The sequence below is a fragment of the Podarcis vaucheri genome (assembly GCF_965113315.1).
Source record: "Podarcis vaucheri genome assembly, chromosome: 17".
In the NCBI taxonomy this organism is placed as follows: domain Eukaryota; kingdom Metazoa; phylum Chordata; class Lepidosauria; order Squamata; family Lacertidae; genus Podarcis; species Podarcis vaucheri.
The window spans coordinates 20,607,744-20,627,528 of record NC_138755.1 but is presented as its reverse complement, the minus strand read 5'-3'; the positions used below and the strand labels follow the sequence as shown (position 1 = coordinate 20,627,528).

At 45.7% G+C, this 19,785-nt stretch overlaps 1 protein-coding gene and 1 long non-coding RNA gene across 2 annotated transcripts; one reads left to right on the top strand and one right to left on the bottom strand.

Annotated features, from left to right (window-relative positions):
• Positions 1 to 155: 155 nt before the first annotated feature.
• On the bottom strand, positions 156 to 2,270 carry LOC309522178. The gene is made up of 3 exons (XR_014214950.1): positions 1,963 to 2,270; positions 737 to 860; positions 156 to 419 (listed from the first exon to the last, which is right to left on the bottom strand). It is a non-coding gene; the product is annotated as an uncharacterized lncRNA (long non-coding RNA).
• AK3 (adenylate kinase 3) lies at positions 1,126 to 15,421 on the top strand. Its single transcript, XM_082205238.1, has 6 exons — positions 1,126 to 1,305; positions 7,010 to 7,129; positions 8,080 to 8,252; positions 10,990 to 11,108; positions 12,323 to 14,513; positions 14,546 to 15,421. Exons 1-5 carry the CDS (start codon positions 1,152 to 1,154, stop codon positions 12,444 to 12,446), a joined length of 690 nt encoding a protein of 229 aa, XP_082061364.1. The 5' UTR covers positions 1,126 to 1,151; the 3' UTR covers positions 12,447 to 14,513; positions 14,546 to 15,421.
• The last annotated feature ends 4,364 nt before the right edge of the window (positions 15,422 to 19,785 follow it).

The window sequence follows — 19,785 nt, the reverse complement described above, 5'->3', positions numbered from 1 at the left end:
ATCATCATCATAATAATAATAATAATAATAATAATAATAATAATAATAATAATAATAATATCATCAAAAGGGGGTGTCGGGAAGCACTAAGCTAAAATAAGTAAGTGGAAAGAAAACTAGCAGCAATCAAACAAAAGAGAAATGACAGCAAATCGTATCGTATCGTAAAATCTTTATTGGCATCACATACAACATCCAAAAGAAATCAGTACAGAATTACCTCTTCCTCAGTGTCACAAAACATTTGCTAAAAGAAAGGAGGCAGAGCAGTCTATCGTCAACAGTCTATCGAGTGTTGTGCTGCAATACCACGGTATGTATTGGCAAGTTATCATTTGGGAATCTTTGCCTCAGTCCCCCCGCCCCCCGTCTTGCAGTTGGTGGAGAGAGAGAGAAGAGAAACTTAATCCTTTGCGATCCTAAAAACACACATTTCCAACGGATTAAGAGAAAGATATAAGACCCCACTGGCTCAAGCCAAAGCCCTAGCTAGTGGTGCATTTTCTCACAGTGCCCAACCCGATGTCTAGAGCAGTGGCGTAGCGTGGGTTGTCAGCACCCGGGGCAAGGCAAGTAATTTGCGCCCCCTAACCCGTGTATTTGCGCCCTCTAACCCTAACCCCCAGATGTTGCGCCCAGTGCGGCCGGCCCCCCTGCACCCCCCCACGCTACGCCACTGGTTTAGAGGACATGAGCAGGACATGAACGCAATAGCAGAGGCTGGACGGCCACCTGCCTTGCACGATCTCGTGGAGATTCCCGCATTGCGGGGGTTGGACTAGATGACCCCGGGGGTACCCACGATTCTTCGGTTCTTCTTTTCGATCTCTGGTAAGCCCTTTCTCTGAGCGAGAGGGAGACTGGCACACACAAGAGAGAGAGAGAGAGAGAGAGAGGGAGGGTTTTTTGGTGCGGTTGTGATTATTATTATTTTTTGCTCTTTCCAGGCAAACGGAAAGCCAACTGCAGCCGAGAGGAGAGGCACGACGTGGCGGTGGGCGCCCCTCTCCGCAGCCCTCCTCTTCCGACAGGCGAGGCCGGCCTCCGGGGCGGGAGCAGCGGGAAGAGCCGCCCCCCCCCCCGGCGGAGGGAGGAAAGGCGTCGCTGGCTGGGCAGCCGGAGGAGCCTCGGGGAGCGCGCTTGGCTGGGCGATGGCGGCGCGGCGGGCGCTGCTGCTGCGCGCCTTGATCATGGGCCCGCCGGGCTCCGGCAAAGGCACCGTGTCGGCGCGCATCGTCCAGCACTTCGCGCTCAAGCATCTCTCCAGCGGGGACATCCTGCGCGACAACATGAACCGCAAGAGCGGTAGGGAAGGAGCAAATCCTAGGTGCCAACTGCCCGGGGCCCCGGGTGCCCGAGCACCCACGAAATCCCCCACGAATGGCACGGGCGCACCTGCGCATTTCGGTGCCGGGGCCGTGCACGCTGCAGGGCACCCACGGCTCAGGCTCCCACGGTCCCGGGTACCCACGGTCGCGGGGCCAAGCTGGCACTTGGTGCAAATCATGCCCGAGTGAGCCTCAACCCCCCACCCCCCGCGCGCCTTTCCCCCGAGACTGCAGACCTCGGGCATCCGAGGGGCCGTTGCAAAATTAGGAGTGAATGTTGTTGTTTTCCCCAAAGCAAGGAAGGCTCCTCCAATGTCAAATGTGTAGCTTGCAAACAGACTCCTCCCCCCCCGCTGCCTTTTTGCCCCCCCCCCCCCGCATATTGCTGGGATGCGCCTTTGCAAACACCACGAGGAAGAGAAGCAGAATTTGTCGCTTTCTCTCCCCTTCCCTCCCCCTCTTTCTTTTTTGGCTGCGTTTATCATCCTTCTGGCAGGCAGAAATTCGGCAGGTGGGGAGGATTTCCTTTCAGTGTTGTTGTTGGGACGTTTGCCCTTACTGAGAGCTTCCACTTGTACAATTCAAAGTGTTGGTGCTGACCTTGAAAGCCCTAAACGGCCTCGGTCCTGTATACCTGAAGGAGCATCTCCACCCCCATTGTTCAGCCCAGACAATGAGATCCAGCGCTGAGGGCCTTCTGGCGGTTCCCTCATTGCGAGAAGTGAGGTTACAGGGAACCAGGTAGAGAGCTTTCTCCGTGGTGGTGCCCGCCCTGTGGAACGTCCTCCCATCAGATGTCAAGGAAATAAGCAGCTATCTTATTTTTAGAAGACATCTGAAGGCAGCCCTGTTTGGGGAAGTTTTTAATGTCTGATGTTTTATTGTATTTTAAATATGTTGTTGGAAGCTGCTGAGAGTGGCTGGGGAAACCCAGCCAGATGAGCAGAGTATAAATATTATTATATTATATTATATTATATTATATTATATTATATTATATTATATTATATTATATTATATTATATTATATTATATTATATTATATTATATTATATTATATTATATTATATTATATTATATTATTATATTATATTATATTATATTATTATATTATTGTAGCTCAGAAAGCTCAACAGCTTTGGCCAACTTTTTTCAAAAAAATCTCAATAACCTTGCGTGACCTACCCCCAGAAAGCTCAAAGTTGTTCCATTTGATGTTTAAAAGATGGATTTCTTAATTTGGGGTTCAAAAAAATAGGGGTTGTCTTACACATGGGGGCATCTTATACGCAGAAAAATACGGTACTGCTTGTTCTGCCAAGGCAGGAGTTCTTCTTGTTAAATATCTTGTGTAAATGGAAGTGGAACGTTGCTGCAGAGCTACTGCTAGCTTTGTAATTATCTTTTGTTTTTAAAATTCATTTGTTTAAAGTTGCTTCTATGTTGTAAGCTGCTTTGAGGACCAGGTGACAGAAAAAGAGAGTATATAAATCTAACCCAGCATTCAGTTTCCAACAGAAGCTGGTTGAAAGCTTCTTAGAAGCTTGCTAGCAAAGCATGGAAACAGCAGTCCTGGTTGTTTTAAGTGTGTGGCATTCAAAAGTGTGCTCATTCTGGGATTCCATTTATCTTTCCTGGCTCCTAAGTGCTGCTATATCTGTCTTCTGTTATTATGGTGCTGAAGTTTAAACCCCCAACCCCAGGATGTCAGGTTTCAGGACTTGAACCTGTCTCTCCAGTAACTATTTTGAAAGCACACTGGTTAGCTAGTTGCTGTGTTTCTGAGGTGCTGAGACAGTTCATAATCTACTTTAGAAAGACCAGGCTTCTGTGCAGCATGAACCCTGAGATGGTTTTTGAATTCCACTATGTGTTACTTTCCCTTTCTATACTAAGGGTGAAGCAGCACTGTTTCTTTAAATATATTTTTATTTCTCATTTTTTTATTATTATAACCATTCAAAACATGTTCATAATGCAACAAAGAAACAATAATTAACAAAACGGAGAAGAAAAGTGACTGTTCGCAAAGTATAAATGTTAATGCAATTGTTTCAGTCTTGCAATGTGGATGTATACAGTACAAAAAGTTTGGTGCATTGTGGATGTATACAAGCCCCAGATTTTACTGCCTTATCCCTTACATACCCTTGAGTGTCTGCTGCATACAAAAATGGCAATCATGGCTCTATTAGCGCTTTGTAATTTGCGCTTAAAGGTACTCGTTGGCTTGCTTTGCATGTAGCACTGAGCCAAAGAAGCATGCTGGTGTCTACAGTTAAAAAAGTCTGGTGCCTGCCAAGTGGTGGAAAAGAGTCCATGGGGTCTCAGCTACTCACACGGGGTCTGTGTCCCTTTGGAGAATAGAAGACACGGCGGAGACTGTGGTGCTTTAAAAAATACGGTTTATTCAGCTATTTACACCTTCCGTCTCCTCATGCTGCCAGGAGCTAAGCTATGGTTTGGCTTTGTGTTGCATCCCAAAGCAAGCTTGTGGTTTGTCTTGCTGCTGTAATAAATGAAACTCTGCCCTTATTCCCTTATGGGGGACACAAGAGCCCCTTATAGAGTCCTTTGTAGGTTCTCCATTGGTCGGAGAAAAGAACAGAGGGCAACCAGAGAATATTGAGAAGCAAAGCAGCTCGTAAGCCTGATCTTTATTGAGCTGTTGCAACAGGGTGCCCCCTTCACACACAGGAGAAGGAGGAGGACCCAGAACCTAGGTGTGCCCGTCCTTATATAGACATTTTAAATTGCCAGCCTTGGAGTCCAAGACCACCCCCAGAAACACCATTCAGACATCACAGAAGGGGTGTAGCTCAAGACCATCGCCCAGACACATCATACCTACATCACAGAAAGGCGGTCCACAGCAGAAATCTGAGTGCGTTGTTTATCTCCTGTCATTTATCTCTTTTTCTGGCAGGTTACCTGTTAATGCTTGCTTGATTGGATACCCTGGGGAGCCTGGCCAGTCTTTTGTAATGATAAATACTTAGTTCCTGAGCCAGGTCACAGGCTCACCCTATTCATACACAGACATACCCTTAAGACAGGATCTGTGAAGGAAAAGTCAATGGGGAGGCTTTTTCATTTTCCTTTGACTTTGGAAGAAAACATTTGGTCCGTTTGGGAGCCAAAATGGCGTCATGGCTGTTTTCCTGTGCTGCTTCAGACATGTGGTTTATATATTTATGTATGTGTTTGCTTGGTACATTTATGAACATTTTTTTATATATAAGACCTTAATTTTTTTATTTCCCTGCTCTTGGCTTACTGCTCATGGTCTTGTTTGCAGGATACAAAGCACCAGCCCAGGTTCAGACATAACACCAACCACATTCGCAGCAAGCCTTGGTTTGGCTTAATCCTGCATGCGAACTCTCGCCCTTTCCCCCTGCTCTGGCTAGTTAAAATCTCATGTGGTGCTGAATAGCAGGCAACTAGCCCTGTTCAAATAAACGTTGCTACCCTTTGCAAGTTCATGAAAGTTAAACATTCACTTGTATTGACTCTCAGAAGGCCAACATGCCTGTCTATGCAGATATCCCTTTCCGGTGCACCCAGTGACTTTATAGGCAATTCCCCATGGAGTTTACAACTGACGTGGGATAAAGTTAAACCCACACCATGGATGGAGGGGGAAGGCAAGGCAGATATGACACGCAGTTTGCTGAAGAAGTGGACTTTTAAAATGTAGCACTTGAGGCCTTGTGCCAAAGAACCGGGGGGCGGGGGAAGAGCTGCTTGGTTGGTACCATAGATGTAAGGGTAGAGATTAATGGTGGCTGCTCTGGAATGGTGTAAAGCAAGATAATATTCAGGCCCAATCCCATGTGCATGCACCTGGGAATACAGCTGTGCTCAAACTTAAGGCACTCTTTTCTCTCAAGGAATCTTGGACACTGTAGTTTAGCCCTCGCAGAGTTATAATTCCCAGCAGACCTTAACAAACTACACTGCCCAGAGTTCTTTGAGGGAAAGAATGTGCTTTAAAGGTGTAGGGAGTACAAAGTCCTGGTCCCACTGAGAACAGTGAGAATTTTCTTCTGACACATGTAGAATTGCACTGCAACTGCAGTCAAAATGCAAAGGTTTTAGTTATGGGAAATGAGAGAAAAGGAAGGCGAAAGAGATGTTTATCCTCTTACACAGCGTTCAGAATTTTCTGCCATGGGGCCACTTGCGACAAGTGAAAATGCCTGGGAGGCCTGACAACTCCACCATCTGAAGGTGCATGCTTGGGGATCCTTGGATTTTGGCTGTTTTTACACACTAGTGTGCAAGTAGATAAATAGGTACCACTCCGGCGGGAAGGTAAACAGCATTTCCATGCACTGCTCTGGTTCGCCAGAAGTGGCTTAGTCATGCTGGCCACATGACCCGAAAGCTGTACACCAGCTCCCTCGGCCAGTAAAGCGAGATGAGCGCTGCTACCCCCGAGTCGGCCACGACTGGACCTAATGGTCAGGGGTCCCTTTACCTTTACCTTAACACATCCTGTAGAATTCTATCCATTGTATTTTATCTGCACAATCAGAATGAATTTCAGGAACCCAAAAGTCGTATTGAAAAACCGTCTGCCCCCAAAACGGCAACTAGGCATTCTGTTTTGGTGACTGTAACCATGGCTTAAGGAGGCTTTTGGCGCCTGGCTTGTATATCTGACTTTCTAACACTGCTCTTACACTTAAGTTGTCAGAGGAGGAACTGAGGAAAAGATATTGCAGGCAATAGAGACAATCAGCTCGAGGCAGCTCCTGAAAAAGGGGGACAAGAGATTTTTTGGTTTTTTAAAATGGATCATTGGCCGGGTGACGCAGGGAGTAAAATATTGAATACAGGTGTGTTCCTAAGGCTGCAGTCTTAAGCCTGCATGCTGTGAAGTCTGTCTCATTGAGTATCTGAAGAAGTGTGCATGCACACGAAAACTCATACCAAGAACTAACTTAGTTGGTCTTTAAGGTGCTACTGGAAGGAATTTTTTTAATTTGACTATGGCAGACCAACATGGCTACCTATCTGTCATTGAACTCAGTGGGATTTGCTAAGTTAATGTTTTTAGAATAAAGGTAAGAATACACACACACACACACACACACACACACAAAATGGCAACGGAAAAGAAGAGCTAGTGGTCCACGCTGAGGTAGAAACCAGTCAGAGGGAGTGGCCTTGTTGAGCAAATACAGGGAGGACACTGGTTGCAGAAACTAGGTTGAAAGCGTTGAGACTGTCGAGCTCAATGGTGGGCTTGAAGGGTTTGGGAGATGGGAGATTTTGTTGAGGAAACTTGAGCAGATATCCCTCAAAATTTCTCCCATGTCACCTTTTCCTTTAATTTGGTTTTAAAAATATCAGCCATGCTACTTTAACTTAACAAGGCCTGGCGTGGAAGAGACTGGAAAGATGAAGAATTAATTAGGACTAATTATTTTGAAAACAGTGTGTATAATGTTTGGAAGAGGTTTGTTGAGCTTGTGCGTCCTTGCTCTCCTCCTCCATGCACGGCTCTCTGGCAGAGGCCTCACTCTCTAGAAGCGACTTCTCTCCCCTGATATTTCTCTACAAGTGCTTCAAATGAAAAGCAGAAAATCCAGAAAGAACTCTGGGCAAGTTGTGTTGTCCCACGTAGTCTTCTGATGACTTTCTTGTTGTTTTTGTTTTGTTTACGTCCACAGAAGTTGGTATCCTTGCGAAGTCCTATATTGATCAAGGCCGACTGATTCCTGATGACATTATCACGCGGCTGATGCTCAGTGAACTGAAAAACCTGGAGGGAAACAGTGTATTGTTGGATGGTGAGAACTGGACAGTAACATCTCTGGCAGGGCTGTGGAAAGTGCTCTCCCGCCCATCCTTGCGTGGATGGAAACTATGAAGTGGAGAGGAATTCTGGAACATTTGGGGCAGACATAAGGGCTGCGGCTCAGTGGTAAAACCACTGGTTTGCAGTCAGAAGGTCTCTGGATCTCCTGGTAGTGCTAGGTGATATATCGATATATCGTCCTAAACCGATGCCAGTAGACAGCAGCTTCCTATGCTCCTGATTCTTGTGGGATGTGATACATAAGTAGCAGTCAAGTACAACATTCCTTGTTTTCCTAGAGTGGACATACGGGAGAATGTTTGGTCCAGCCAGTTGAAAACTTCCTGTTTCATCCTGGCTGGGACATACTTCCTTTTGCATGTGACTAGAGGTGGGTGTGACTTTACCTGTCCAGGCAAGAAAAGGGCAAGTCACGCACCACACTCCCTCTCTTTGACTTCCTCCGTCGTTGGAACAGCTTTTTTCTAGAAATGCTCTGTTGTCTCTCAGCCAGCAGAGGACACTGGGATTATCCCCATATGGGATAGACTCACATGTATATACTTTTGTAACTAAGTCTGCCTTCAGGGATCCAACTGTGAACTGATGATGTGAGTAAACTTCTTTTATATACTTTACTCAAGAATGTGGCGTGTTTATTCTTTTAAGAGGGATATAAGGAAACTTACCAGGAACCTAATAGTGAGAGGCCTACACAAGCCTGCAACCAGCCATCTGCTGTGCATTTAAAAAGGGAATGTAAAACTCTGCTAAGTAAAGGAACTTGCTAGCGCAATTTAGGAAGGATATTAATAAACAATATATCCTCTCCTGCCTCCCTGAACATCCCCACAATTCTCAGACTTGGGTGGGAGTGATTGCATAGCTATTTCACAAAGGCACCTGAGATTTCTACAGGGACGTTTCTTTTCTTTGTCACAGGCTTCCCTAGGACTGTTCCACAGGCCGAAGCTCTGGATAAAGTGTGTCCAATAGATACGGTGATTGACTTGGATGTGCCTTTTGAGACGATCCAGCAACGCCTGACTGCCCGCTGGATCCATCCTGCCAGTGGCAGGGTCTATAACCTTGAATTCAACCCTCCCAAAGTCCCTGTGAGTGAAGTTTGCTTCTAGTCCAGCACTGTAGGAACAAATATCCCCCAACCTTTTTTTTTCTGTGTGCCATTCAAGCAATGGACTAAATGCTTGGGTCATCCTGTATCGTATTGACAAATGCACTAATAATCTCTACTGTTCCTTATGGTTATGATTGTGCCACGAGTAGCAGTGGATCTAAAACAATTCTTACTAGCTGGGAATGCTTGAAACTGATAGCGCTCCTGCTTGTTGTTGTTTAGTCATGTCTGACTCTTCGTGACCCCATGGACCAGAGCACGCCAGGCACTCCTGTCTTCCACTGCCTCCCGCAGTTTGGTCAAACTCATGTTCGTAACTTCAAGAACACTATCCAACCATCTTGTCCTCTGTCATCCCCTTCTCCTTGTGCCCTCCATCTTTCCCACCATCAGGGTCTTTTCCAGGGAGTCTTCTCTTCTCATGAGGTGGCCAAAGTCTTGGAGTCTCAGCTTCAGGATCTGTCCTTCTAGTGAGCACTCAGGGCTGATTTCCTTAAGAATGGAGAGGTTTGATCTTCTTGCAGTCCATGGGACTCTCAAGAGTCTCCTCCAGCACCATAATTCAAAAGCATCAATTCTTTGGCGATCAGCCTTCTTTATGGTCCAGTTCTCACTTCCATACATCACTACTGGGAAATCCATAGTTTTAACTATATGGACCTTTGTTGGCCAGGTGATGTCTCTGCTTGCTAGGGGTTATTAACTGCAGGTGGGAGAATCGCTCAGCATATTTGTGATCGGTACTATTTGGGAAAACAGAGTGATAATTAGCTGATTACTAAATACCGTTGATGCTGCAAGTAAGTAAGTGCCTTTGTCAGTCTGCTCTAAAACAGATGAGCTGGTACAGCCCTGCATGGGTTCCACTGGTTAATACAAACTGACTATATGTATGTTTGTTCCCCGAAGCTCAGTGCTTATTGGGATATTGCTTAATGGTAAAATAACATGTCCTGATCAAGGAAAGGAGATAGATGCTCTGGGAGCACCTGACACCTGATGGTGGAAGGTGGAGAACAAAATTCAGACTGTCTATCCTGCCCCTCCCACCTCAAAAAATACCTGTCAAAGCTGACAGTGGCAAACATTTGACCAATGTGCAGGTATGAATAGACTTGATACTGTAAGTATTTTTAATAGGTGATTGGTGGCTTTTACATTTTCTAAAAAAGCAAAGCAAAACAAAACAGGTCATTCCAGAGGTATTTGTGCAATGATAATGGGACGCGGGTGGCGCTGTGGGTTAAACCACAGAGCCTAGGACTTGCTGATCAGAAGGTTGGTGGTTCGAATCCCTGTGACGGGGTGAGCTCCCATTGCTTGGTCCCAGCTCCTGCCAACCTAACAGTTCGAAAGCACCTCAAAGTGCAAGTAGATAAATAAGTACCGCTCCGGCGGGAAGGTAAACAGCATTTCCGTGCGCTGCTCTGGTTCGCCAGAAGCGGCTTAGTCATGCTGGCCACATGACCCGGAAGCTGTACGCTGGCTCCCTCGGCCAATAAAGCGAGGTGAGCACTGCAACCCCAGAGTCAGCCATGACTGGACCTAATCGTCAGGGGTCCCTTTACCTTTACCTTACTGGATTAAAACCCAGTCTCTCCTTTAACTCTTAACTTTGCCACATACAAGAAGGGGCAAGATGTGTATACAAACATCACACACAGGGTGACACTTAAGCTACAGAGACGGGGGGGGGGGAAATCAGACAAAAGTTTTATTGTTCAGGTGATTCCATGTTTTAATGTGGTACTGTTTCTTGCATTCAGCAATCTCCTTGCTCTATGTAGGTGGGACCATAGTGTTATTGTAATGGCCTATAGGTAAATTCAATAAAATCTGGCTTTACTTGAGCAACAGCACCAGTTTTATGAGAGCAGTTTTTGAAGTTTAGTCTACCTGGTTTGGAAATGGAATTTAATATGTCCCGTTATAATTTCTTTAGAGCCATCAAAACGAAGTTCACCAGGTGAGCAGAATCAATCCCTTTCACAGTAGATAAAGTCAGAGACCACATCCACAACATGCCACTTTAATAGTCATGCCTTCGCCAAAGAACCCTGGGAACTGGAGTTTGTTATGGGTGCTGAGAGTTTTTAGAGATCCCCTGTTCCCCTCACAGAGATACAATTCCCAGAGTGGCTTAACAATCCATCTCTCTTCCTAGGAACTCTTGAAATTATAGCCCTGTGAGGGGAACAGAGGCCTCCTAAGAGCTTTCAGCTCCCTTAGGCAAACTACAGTTCCCAGCATTCTTTCCCTAAATGGCCTCGGCCCAGTATACCTGAAGGAGCATCTCCACCCCCATTGTTCAGCCTGGACACTGAGGTCCAGCCCCGAGGGCCTTCTGGCGGCTCCCTCCCTGCGATAAGTGTGGTTACAGGGAACCAGGCAGAGGGCCTTCTCTGTAGTGGCCCCCTCCCTGTGGAACACCCTCCCACCAGATGTCAAGGAAATAAGCAACTATCTGACTTTTAGAAGACATCTGAAGGCAGGCCTGTTTAGGGAAGTTTTTAATGACTGATATTTTAATATTTTGTTTGAAGCCGCCTAGAGTGGCTGGGGAAACCCAGCCAGATGGGCGGGGTATAAATAATACATTATTATTATTATTAACTTTGGGGGAAGCCATTACTGCGTAACATGGCGTAATTGTGTGCAGGTGTGTCTAGAGTGAAACAGCATTGTGCCTGAGACTTCTCCTTTCCCATAACCAGGGTTGTGATGATATTACCGGAGAGCCTCTTGTCCAACGAGATGATGACAAACCGGAAACAGTTATGAAGAGGCTGAAATCTTACGAAACTGAAACCAAACCTGTCCTGGAGTATTATCGGTAAGCTCCTTACAGTCATAGCTCCGGTTCCGAACGCTGCGGGTTGGCTGTTTTCGGGTTGTGGACCGCGTGGAACCTGGAAGTACCGGAAAGGGTAACTTCTGGGTTTCGGTGCTCACACATGCACAGAAGCGCAAAATGACATCACGTGCATGTACAGAAGCGCCGAAGCAGCGCTTCAGGCTACGAACGCTGCGGGTTGCGAATGTGCCTCCCGCACAGATCACGTTTGCAACCGGAGGTATGACTGTATTTCATTAAGCATCTTCTCTCCCTCTCTCTGTTTCCCACACCGTTTGGTACCTGTGGTCCATGTTCACTCCTGACAGGCCCCTCCAGTGTCAGGTAATGATGCTCCTAGCCGCTGAGTCAGTGGCTTCCTGAGCAGGATTTCAAAGAAACACATGCTGATTTCTACAAGTCACAGAATCCTGATCTCCTTAGTTTGTTTCTTCCTCTTCAGATCCTAGATTGGATAGGGGAGGAAGTCCTTCGGCAAGGGAGTCCTTGAAGAGGTCCTTCAAGACCTCTGAGACTTAAAAGAAGAACTGTGGCTGGTGATGTAAAAATTGGGGTTTGGCTTTTGCAGCCCAGCTCCCCATGGGACTCCGAGTCCCCTAAGTCCATGATCGGTCAGAGAAAAATGGATGGAGGCTGAATCCACTGACAAGCAAGGCAGATATTTATTTTTCTGTTGCAACAGAGTTCCCTCCGTCCAAGGAGGGAGAGACCCTGAACAAAAGTGTGCAGGAACCTTTAAAGACTTTTGACATTGCCCAGCCCCCTTAGCCAAAGACCAACCCAAAATTATCAATCATACATACATCATAGGAGGCAGTCTACAGCAGAAATCCTGTCTGTCAGGAGACCTGATAATGGCCGCAGATTGCATTACCTGGGCAGCCTGGCCATTCTTTTGTGATGGTTAAAACTTTAGTTCCTGAATCCAGGTCACAGGCACACAAAGACGCCCTTAAGACACGATTTGTAAGCGAAAAAGACAATGGGAAGGCTTTCTCCATTTGCTTCCCTTACTGCAGAGGAATATTTGATGTCATTGGGAGAGTCAAATTGGCTTCAGGGTTGCTCTCCTGTACTATACATGGTTTATATATTTAGATATGTGTGCATTTATGAATATACTATATTTGAAACCTTAGAATACTTATAACACTGGACAAACATGACTAACGTATCTCTTGCATCTTCTGTAGCCAGAAAGGCGTGTTGGAATCTTTCTCGGGAACAGAGACTAACAAGATATGGCCCCACATTCATCGTTTCCTTCAAACCAAGCTGCCTGATATGAGCCAGAAGGAAGCATCCACCAACAGATGAAGGAAGATCCATTACTGTACTCACGGGATAGAAGCTGGTGGCCTTTGGCTAAGCTTCCAGAAATATATTCTCTAATCAACAGTAGAATCATGGAGACTTGGTTGTTGTTGTTGTTACAAATTGAATGTGCCCACAATGACAAATAGCCGACTTGAAATCTCAAGAAATGTCCACATTTGTAACTCTAGTATTTTAATTTTTTTTGTCCTCTGGTATGTTGATTTTAAAAGTGCTAATTTTGTATTTAGATGGACCTGCATTTTGTAAAAGTAACATTAAATGGATTTTTTAACAAAATACAGCTGAAGAATCTCACAGTTTGTCAAAAGGAGGGTCCTGCTCTGAAATGAAACATGGAGGATGGCATTTTACTCAATGTGAACACACATGTGATTTCAGTAAAAACATTAAGGCTGTCTGTTTTGGATTCTAACATAGTGATGGGGTATGTGGCTTTTGGGAAAGAGTAATCCTCTCGATGTCCTTTGGGAATTTCAGTACAAGCCACCTATATTCTTATTTGTTTTAAGTTTTGCATGGCCACACAGCAGTAACTATTCCCTGGGTTGCTTACGAAGAAGATAGTAAAAATACCATAGGCCCTAATTAAAGTCAATAAGCAATAAAAACGGCAAAAAACCCTTTCCTCCTAACGGATACAGCACAAACAGTTGACACCTTGTACTGAAACCACCCTATGCCAAAGATTAGTTTTAATAACCCAATTTTTAAAATTGAGCCCTGAAATGAATCGAGAGCCAGTGCGACTGCAGAAGAGCTGGCACGGTCAAATAATGCTCAGCTCCAGTTAATATTATTGCGTCCCTGTTTTGAAGTCGCTTCAGTTTCCATGTACAGTGGTATCTCTGGTTACGAACTTAATTTGTTCCAGAGGTCCGTTCTTATCCTGAAGTACCACTTTAGCTAATGGGGCCTCCCGCTGCCGCCAGTGCACAATTTCTGTTCTCATCCTGAGGTAAAGTTCTTAACCCGAGGTACTACTTCTGGGTTAACAGTCTGTAACCCGAAATCTTTGTAACCCGAGGTGTTTGTAACCTGAGGTACCACTGTACGAGGTGTTGCTGTCTAAAGACGTTGCCGGAGGGTGGGTCATTCTGGCCAAGCTACCTGCAGCCAGGTGTGGTTGCAACAGGCCTTATCAGTCCAAAGTGTTCAATGGTCCAGTAAAAAGTAATTCTTACAACTTCTTACTCAGAAGTCAGGACTGGACTTTGCTTCTCTGATTCTAAATACTTTTATCATTATAAAAACCTTCTATAGTAAGGACTTAGCAGTATTGCTGCATCTCCTTGTAAAGCGACCATCAGGTGGGCAGAGTATAAACAGTAAAATCATTATTATTATATTACTATTATATCTCTGACACATTGTCTTGTAGTGCCCGAGTTCAGCATTTGTATGCTCCTTTAACCTGAGAATTAGTCCAGATGAGAGTGTCTTCCATTTCGTTTGCACAGCGAATCCTGCCACAACACCAGGACAGTTTGCTTGTGTTGCTGTTGTCTCGTGTGTGTTGCATGCACACACACAGCTTGCTTCACCAGCCCGCATTGCTGCAATCCTCCTACTTGCATCACACCATCAGACTCACTGTTTCATTGTCCTGTACTTTGAACTTTCCACCCCCCAAAAAATATGTTCGCGGAGGGATGAGTAAGGAAGGGCAAAGCAGCCCTAACTTTCCAAATAGCAGGGAGCCAGAATCTGCTGCCTTTCAGATTGGCCCGTTGTTGAACTGAATGCACACACCCCATACCAGGGGAATGCTGTGAGCTGTGGAGGGCAGGCCCCCAGGGCCAGCCCTAGACAATGAAGCAGCTGCAGAGTCAGCAGCCCCCCCAAACCAAAACTGACGGACCCTTGCTGGTTTGAAGACGTTTAGATTTCCCTAGGTCAGGTAAATTGCTTCCAGCCAGCCAGAAAAGGGGTAAGGGACTTCAGGCACAGAGACTAAATGCACCCTCCAGCAGTGGCATAGCAGCATTTGCTGGTGCCCGGGGCATGCACCTGGTAGGGACAGGACACAGAGGGTGACTGGAGCCTGCCGTGCCAGCCCAGCCCTCGCCACCAAAGCCAAGTGGGATTGTGCAGCACCACTTGCCCACCACACGGGGGGAGCCCAGCAAGCTGACACAGCCCTTGGTGGGCAAATCCCCAATGCCTGCAGAGAGAAGCATCAGGCCGGGCCACGCTGGGGCAGCACCTTGCCCACTTCCTTCTGTACGTGCCCCGCTCAGCATCCGAGCAAGCACTGGCAGGGCAGCCATTCAGCGAGGGAGCCAGGGACACGGCGGTGAGGCAAGGCTGGGGACCAGGGCTTGGAGACCATGGGCAGAAGGCAGGGGAGGGGGCTATGAGGATCTCTGCGTGGGTGCACCTGGTTCACACCCCCCTCAAAATTGTGCACCTGGGGCCACAGCTCCCCTTGTCCCCCCATGCTATGCCCTTTCCTTCCAGACCTCTCTCGACTCCTCCTTGGCTGGCTCCACACCCTCTTTGAATGCTCGACTGCATCCTTGAATTATGTTCTCATTTGCCTAGATATAGGATTGTACTGGTTTATTGGGGGGCAGGATGCAGCCCATGCACTGCACAAAGGGAAGTTACATGCGTCACTCCACCTTCCTTTGCCCCATCCATCACAGGCACACAGAACTTGATAGAGCTTAAAAGTTTGCTATCAAATGAAACATGCACTGCAGCAAAACTACACTTTATTAACAGCAAGTTGTGTTTTATTTTCAAAACTCGGACGAGACAGTCTTACGGTGAAGCAATATTTTGTCGCATTATTCTCCTATTAAGGCTTTCGAGTTAGCTGCTTCATTAAAGACGTTACAAAGCCAAACTGTATTGCCTAGAGCAGGGCTTGTCAAACCTTCCACAGACCACTGGAAAAATGTTAAAGAGGTTTTGCTGTACCACTTAATAAAACTTGCTTTGGACGAATGAAAGCAGAACTGCAGCTTACTTTAACAACGAGTGTCCTATTTCTGTTTTTCAAATGAAGAAGGTTGGGCACAATATGTCCGGTTTCGACCATGTGATGCTTTTGCCCCTCTAGCATCTAAGTATTTACAACCCCTGTCTCAACAGTATTGTGAGAAAGCTAGAAATGTGGCCAAATATGCATTCGATTCCTGTTTACATAGAACAGTGGTGGCGGGATCAGATCAAGCACCATCACCCATTTTTGCTGCCCTGTTTCTTTTAACTTGGCCCAACCTTTTCTACTGATTCTTAAATGTTGAGAGAAGGCCAGAATACTGTTGCTTGATGGCCATTTCACACATTGTGTTTGAAGCTATGGTCCTGTTTTCAGCCGATTGCAACAGAAACGTATTAGCCTGCCCCAACATTTGTAAAGAAGTAATGATATCTGGAGCTTTTTGAGTGCGCTCGACGACGAATCCAAGTTGGCTTGTGAGTGAAACAGCCCTAAGACAGGAATGCTAAGCACGCTTCTATGGAAGCCGTCTTGGTTTCAATGAAACCTAAGTTTTGAATTGGCGACGTTAATACAAACGAACGTATTTCTCCCATATTTCCCACCCCATTTGACATTTGGAACTACAATACCGCTAGAAATCCCAGGAAAATGAAATGTGGAAGCCTTGCTGACTGATGAACGTGCTTGAAACACTGGCAAACTTCTGATCATTTTCAAGTCAAGCACAATTTACAGAAAAATTCATACCGGAAGAGTAAAGGAAGAGACATGGGGTGGAGAGTTTCATGCTACCCAGACTCTGTATGGTATGCAGAGTCTCTCACTTCTGCTGGGTAATCTTTGTTGAAAAGACTGTGTGAGAATTATTGTTCAATTAATTCACCGAGAGACCAAGGCAGAGAATAGAAAGCTGCAGCCATCATGCTAGCAGTATAATCAGTATCCTGTCCAAGAACTCAACATATTTATGCCATGGAAACGTTTAAAAATTATGTGCTAGTAATGGATTGCTCCATTCCCTGCTTAGCTAAAGACAACTTAAGAAAGATTCCACAGGGATTTGTTATTCCCCCTGTGCCTTTTACTGAACAAGCGCGTTTTGCAAAATCCACATTGTTCTCCATTTCTGAACAAATCTCAGTTTCATCAAGAATTCTACAGAAGTCTTGCATTTGGTCGCATATTATTTCCACCTTGTTTGTAATCGTATGTATTTTGTTTGTTTGTTTATCTTCTATACAATTTCATTTTGGAAGCTAACTTAAAGCCAGACATATCCTTGTGCAGTTGGTAGTAGTCTTCATCAGGACTTGATTCCAGAATGCACTTTACCTAGGATTAAAAGTACTGTAATGCTGAGAAAAATGGCACCCATGAAGCTTCCAAAGGAGAAATGCAACCCCAACCCCCTAAAAGTGAGCAAAGATTGCAAAGCAGATCTGCTTGGCTCACGATAAGGTTCTATACTTAGGCAGGAAAAAACCAGCTGCACACATATCAGTTAAGGAACACCTGGTTTGCCAAAAGTACATGCAAAAAGGATCTAGGGCAGCCTTTCTCAACCTGTGGGTCCCCCAGATGCTGTTGAACTACAACTCCCATCACCCCTAGCTAGCAAGGCCAGAGCTCAGGGATGATGGGAGTTGTAGTCCAACAACATCTGGGGACCCACATTGAGAACCACTGATCTAGGGGTTTTGGTGGACCACAGGCTTAATCTGAGTTAACCATGAGAAGTAGCAGCAAAAAAGCTAATGCTATTCTAGGCTGCATCAACATAAGTTGAGTGTCCAGATCAAGGGAAGTAACAGTACCATTCTATTCTGCCTTGGTCAGACCACACCTGGAATACTGCATCTAGTTCTGGGCAACACAATTTAAGAAGGATGTTGACAAGCTGGAAGGTGTGCCGAGGAGGGCAACCAAGATGATCAAGGGTCTGGAAACCGAGCCTTATGAGGAACGGTTGGGAGGGTATGTTTAGCCTGGGATGAAGAGACTGAGAGGAGATAAGATATTTGAAGATAGCTCTCGTAAGGGCTGCCACATAGAAGATAGAGTGAGTTTGTTTTCTCCTGTCCTGGAAGCAAGGACCTGAACCAATGGATTCAAGTTACAAGAAAGGAGATTCTCACTAAACATCAGGAAGAGCTTTCTGACAGTCAGAGTTGTTTGACAGTGGAACAGACTCCCACAAGAGGTGATGGACTCTCCTTCCTTGGAGGTTGCATGGCCATCTGTCATGTCTGATTTAACTGAGATCCCTGCATCACATGGGGTTGGTCTAGATGACCCTCGGGGACCCTTCCAACTCAACAATTCTATGATTCGAAGGTAAAATTACATAACTTTACATCACAGTTAATGTCTGTCTCTTTAGCTTTTATACCCAATGCCAAATATTGTCCCCATCACAATAGTTTGGGAACTCTCCAGAGCAGATTGGGAGGCAAATAGGAGGGAGGAGAGAAATCAGAAGTCTAGTTTCACAAGTGGATTTCTACTGCTCAAGCAGGTGGTTAACACTGCGTAGCGTAGAACCTAATATTACCAAGGCCCATCTGCTTTTGTCTTTTACACTGGTTCCATAGGCAACGGAATAATAAATTCTAGCTTTAGTCCCTTGCTGAAAGTGTTCTGCTTCTGCCCAAAATATTCCCTGGTCTCTGGGATTCATAATTTTTCCAATATACAATTGAATATTTTTTTATTTCATATATACAACAAGATTATTCAAGGGAATTACTATTCAAAACACCATCTTTTACATGGAAGAAGCTTTTACATGCAAGCACTCAGTGTTACTATGCAGTCCCTAGAAACTCATGTATTCTTGACCACCATCCCTTTTGTTCGAGGCATCCAGGAGTCTAACATTGTTTACACCCATCCACACCAAAAGTAAAATAGCTGCATTCATGATTCTCTCTTATCACATCTCACAATCTCAACTAGCCTCTCAGACTTCTCCAGTTGTATATTGGGCTTGACAATAATCATGTCCAAGGAAACAAGCGACCTTCATTTCCTTTTAACTGCAAAGTCCAGCCACAGTGGAAGGGAGTGATTTATATTTAACCAGAAAATGTTAGAGGAGGGAATTATGTTCCACATGTAGGCCAAGAGCCAAAGAATTATGGGAATGCCAGGAGAACCGCTGTTTTGTGGAAAAAGCAGTTTGTCCCCCTGACAGTGGACAGACAACAGACACAATCCGCATTGTGCACATGGAAGGCTGCCCCAGGCATGTATCTTGTTTCTTAGGAACTTAGCTATAAGCCTTGTATACTTTTCCTCTACTTATTAGGCAGAGCAAGGGAGCAGAGTCAAACGAAAGAACTTATCGTATCAGATTCTACAGTACCTTCCTGATTCTGGGACTGATGCAACCCAAGGTGCTTCGCTGATTAAGACGCACTTAGTAAACATGGCTGTGCACTGGTAGAAAAAGCTAGCAGCACGTTCATGTTTTCAACACACAGACCTACATCCCTGGTTTAGCTAAGTGGAAGCAGTGTGTGATAACTGGATGAGAAATGGTGGTTTTTAGGGCTGGGCGATATCTGGTTTTCAACATCGTGATATACCCTGACGTCGTGATACATCACGATGTCTGAAAGAACACTGAAGAAGGCTGAAAATGCAACTGGGCTGTGAAGGGAGGGAGGAGCGACCAGGAGGAATGGAAGGAGGCTGCCCACTTGCTCGGGCAAAGGGACTCTTGCCCACTCCCTCCCTCCCTCTACAGCCCAGCCCCGGCCTCAGGACAGGGAGCCGAGAAGGTGCTCTGCCTGCCTGCGCGTTTTGCCTTTGCCCGAGCAAGTGGGGCAGGCGCCTCTTGCCTCCCGGTTTGTCGCAGGAGGAACGACTATCCAGGAGGAAAGACGCAGCCGGCCCCGCTTGCTCGGGCGAGGGCAAATGCGCAGGCGGGCGAGCACGCAATTGGAGCTGGCGATACATCATGGCTCCCCGGCCACAACCAGCACAGTGAAGGCGGATGGGAGCGATGTCTTGCCAGCTCTGAAAGTCCAGAACCGGTATCGCGATTTGAACTTTATACCGGTTTCAGATGCTGAATCGAAATATCGCCCACCTCTAGTGGTTTTATATACTTTGGGTATCACAAACAAAACACAGGGGAAAGAGAAGAGAGCTCAGCCTACACTGACAACATCACTGGAGATGTTTTGGTTTTAAAACTGCCAACTGACGACATGCCCTGACGCACAGCTACCCTTCCAAAATAGATTTTAAGTGCCACACTCACAACACTTAACTGAAAACAAGGTCAAATCAGTTTGGCACCTGAATGCCCTTAAATGCTCATTTTAAAGACATCATAACAGAATAATATACTTTTTTTTTTTT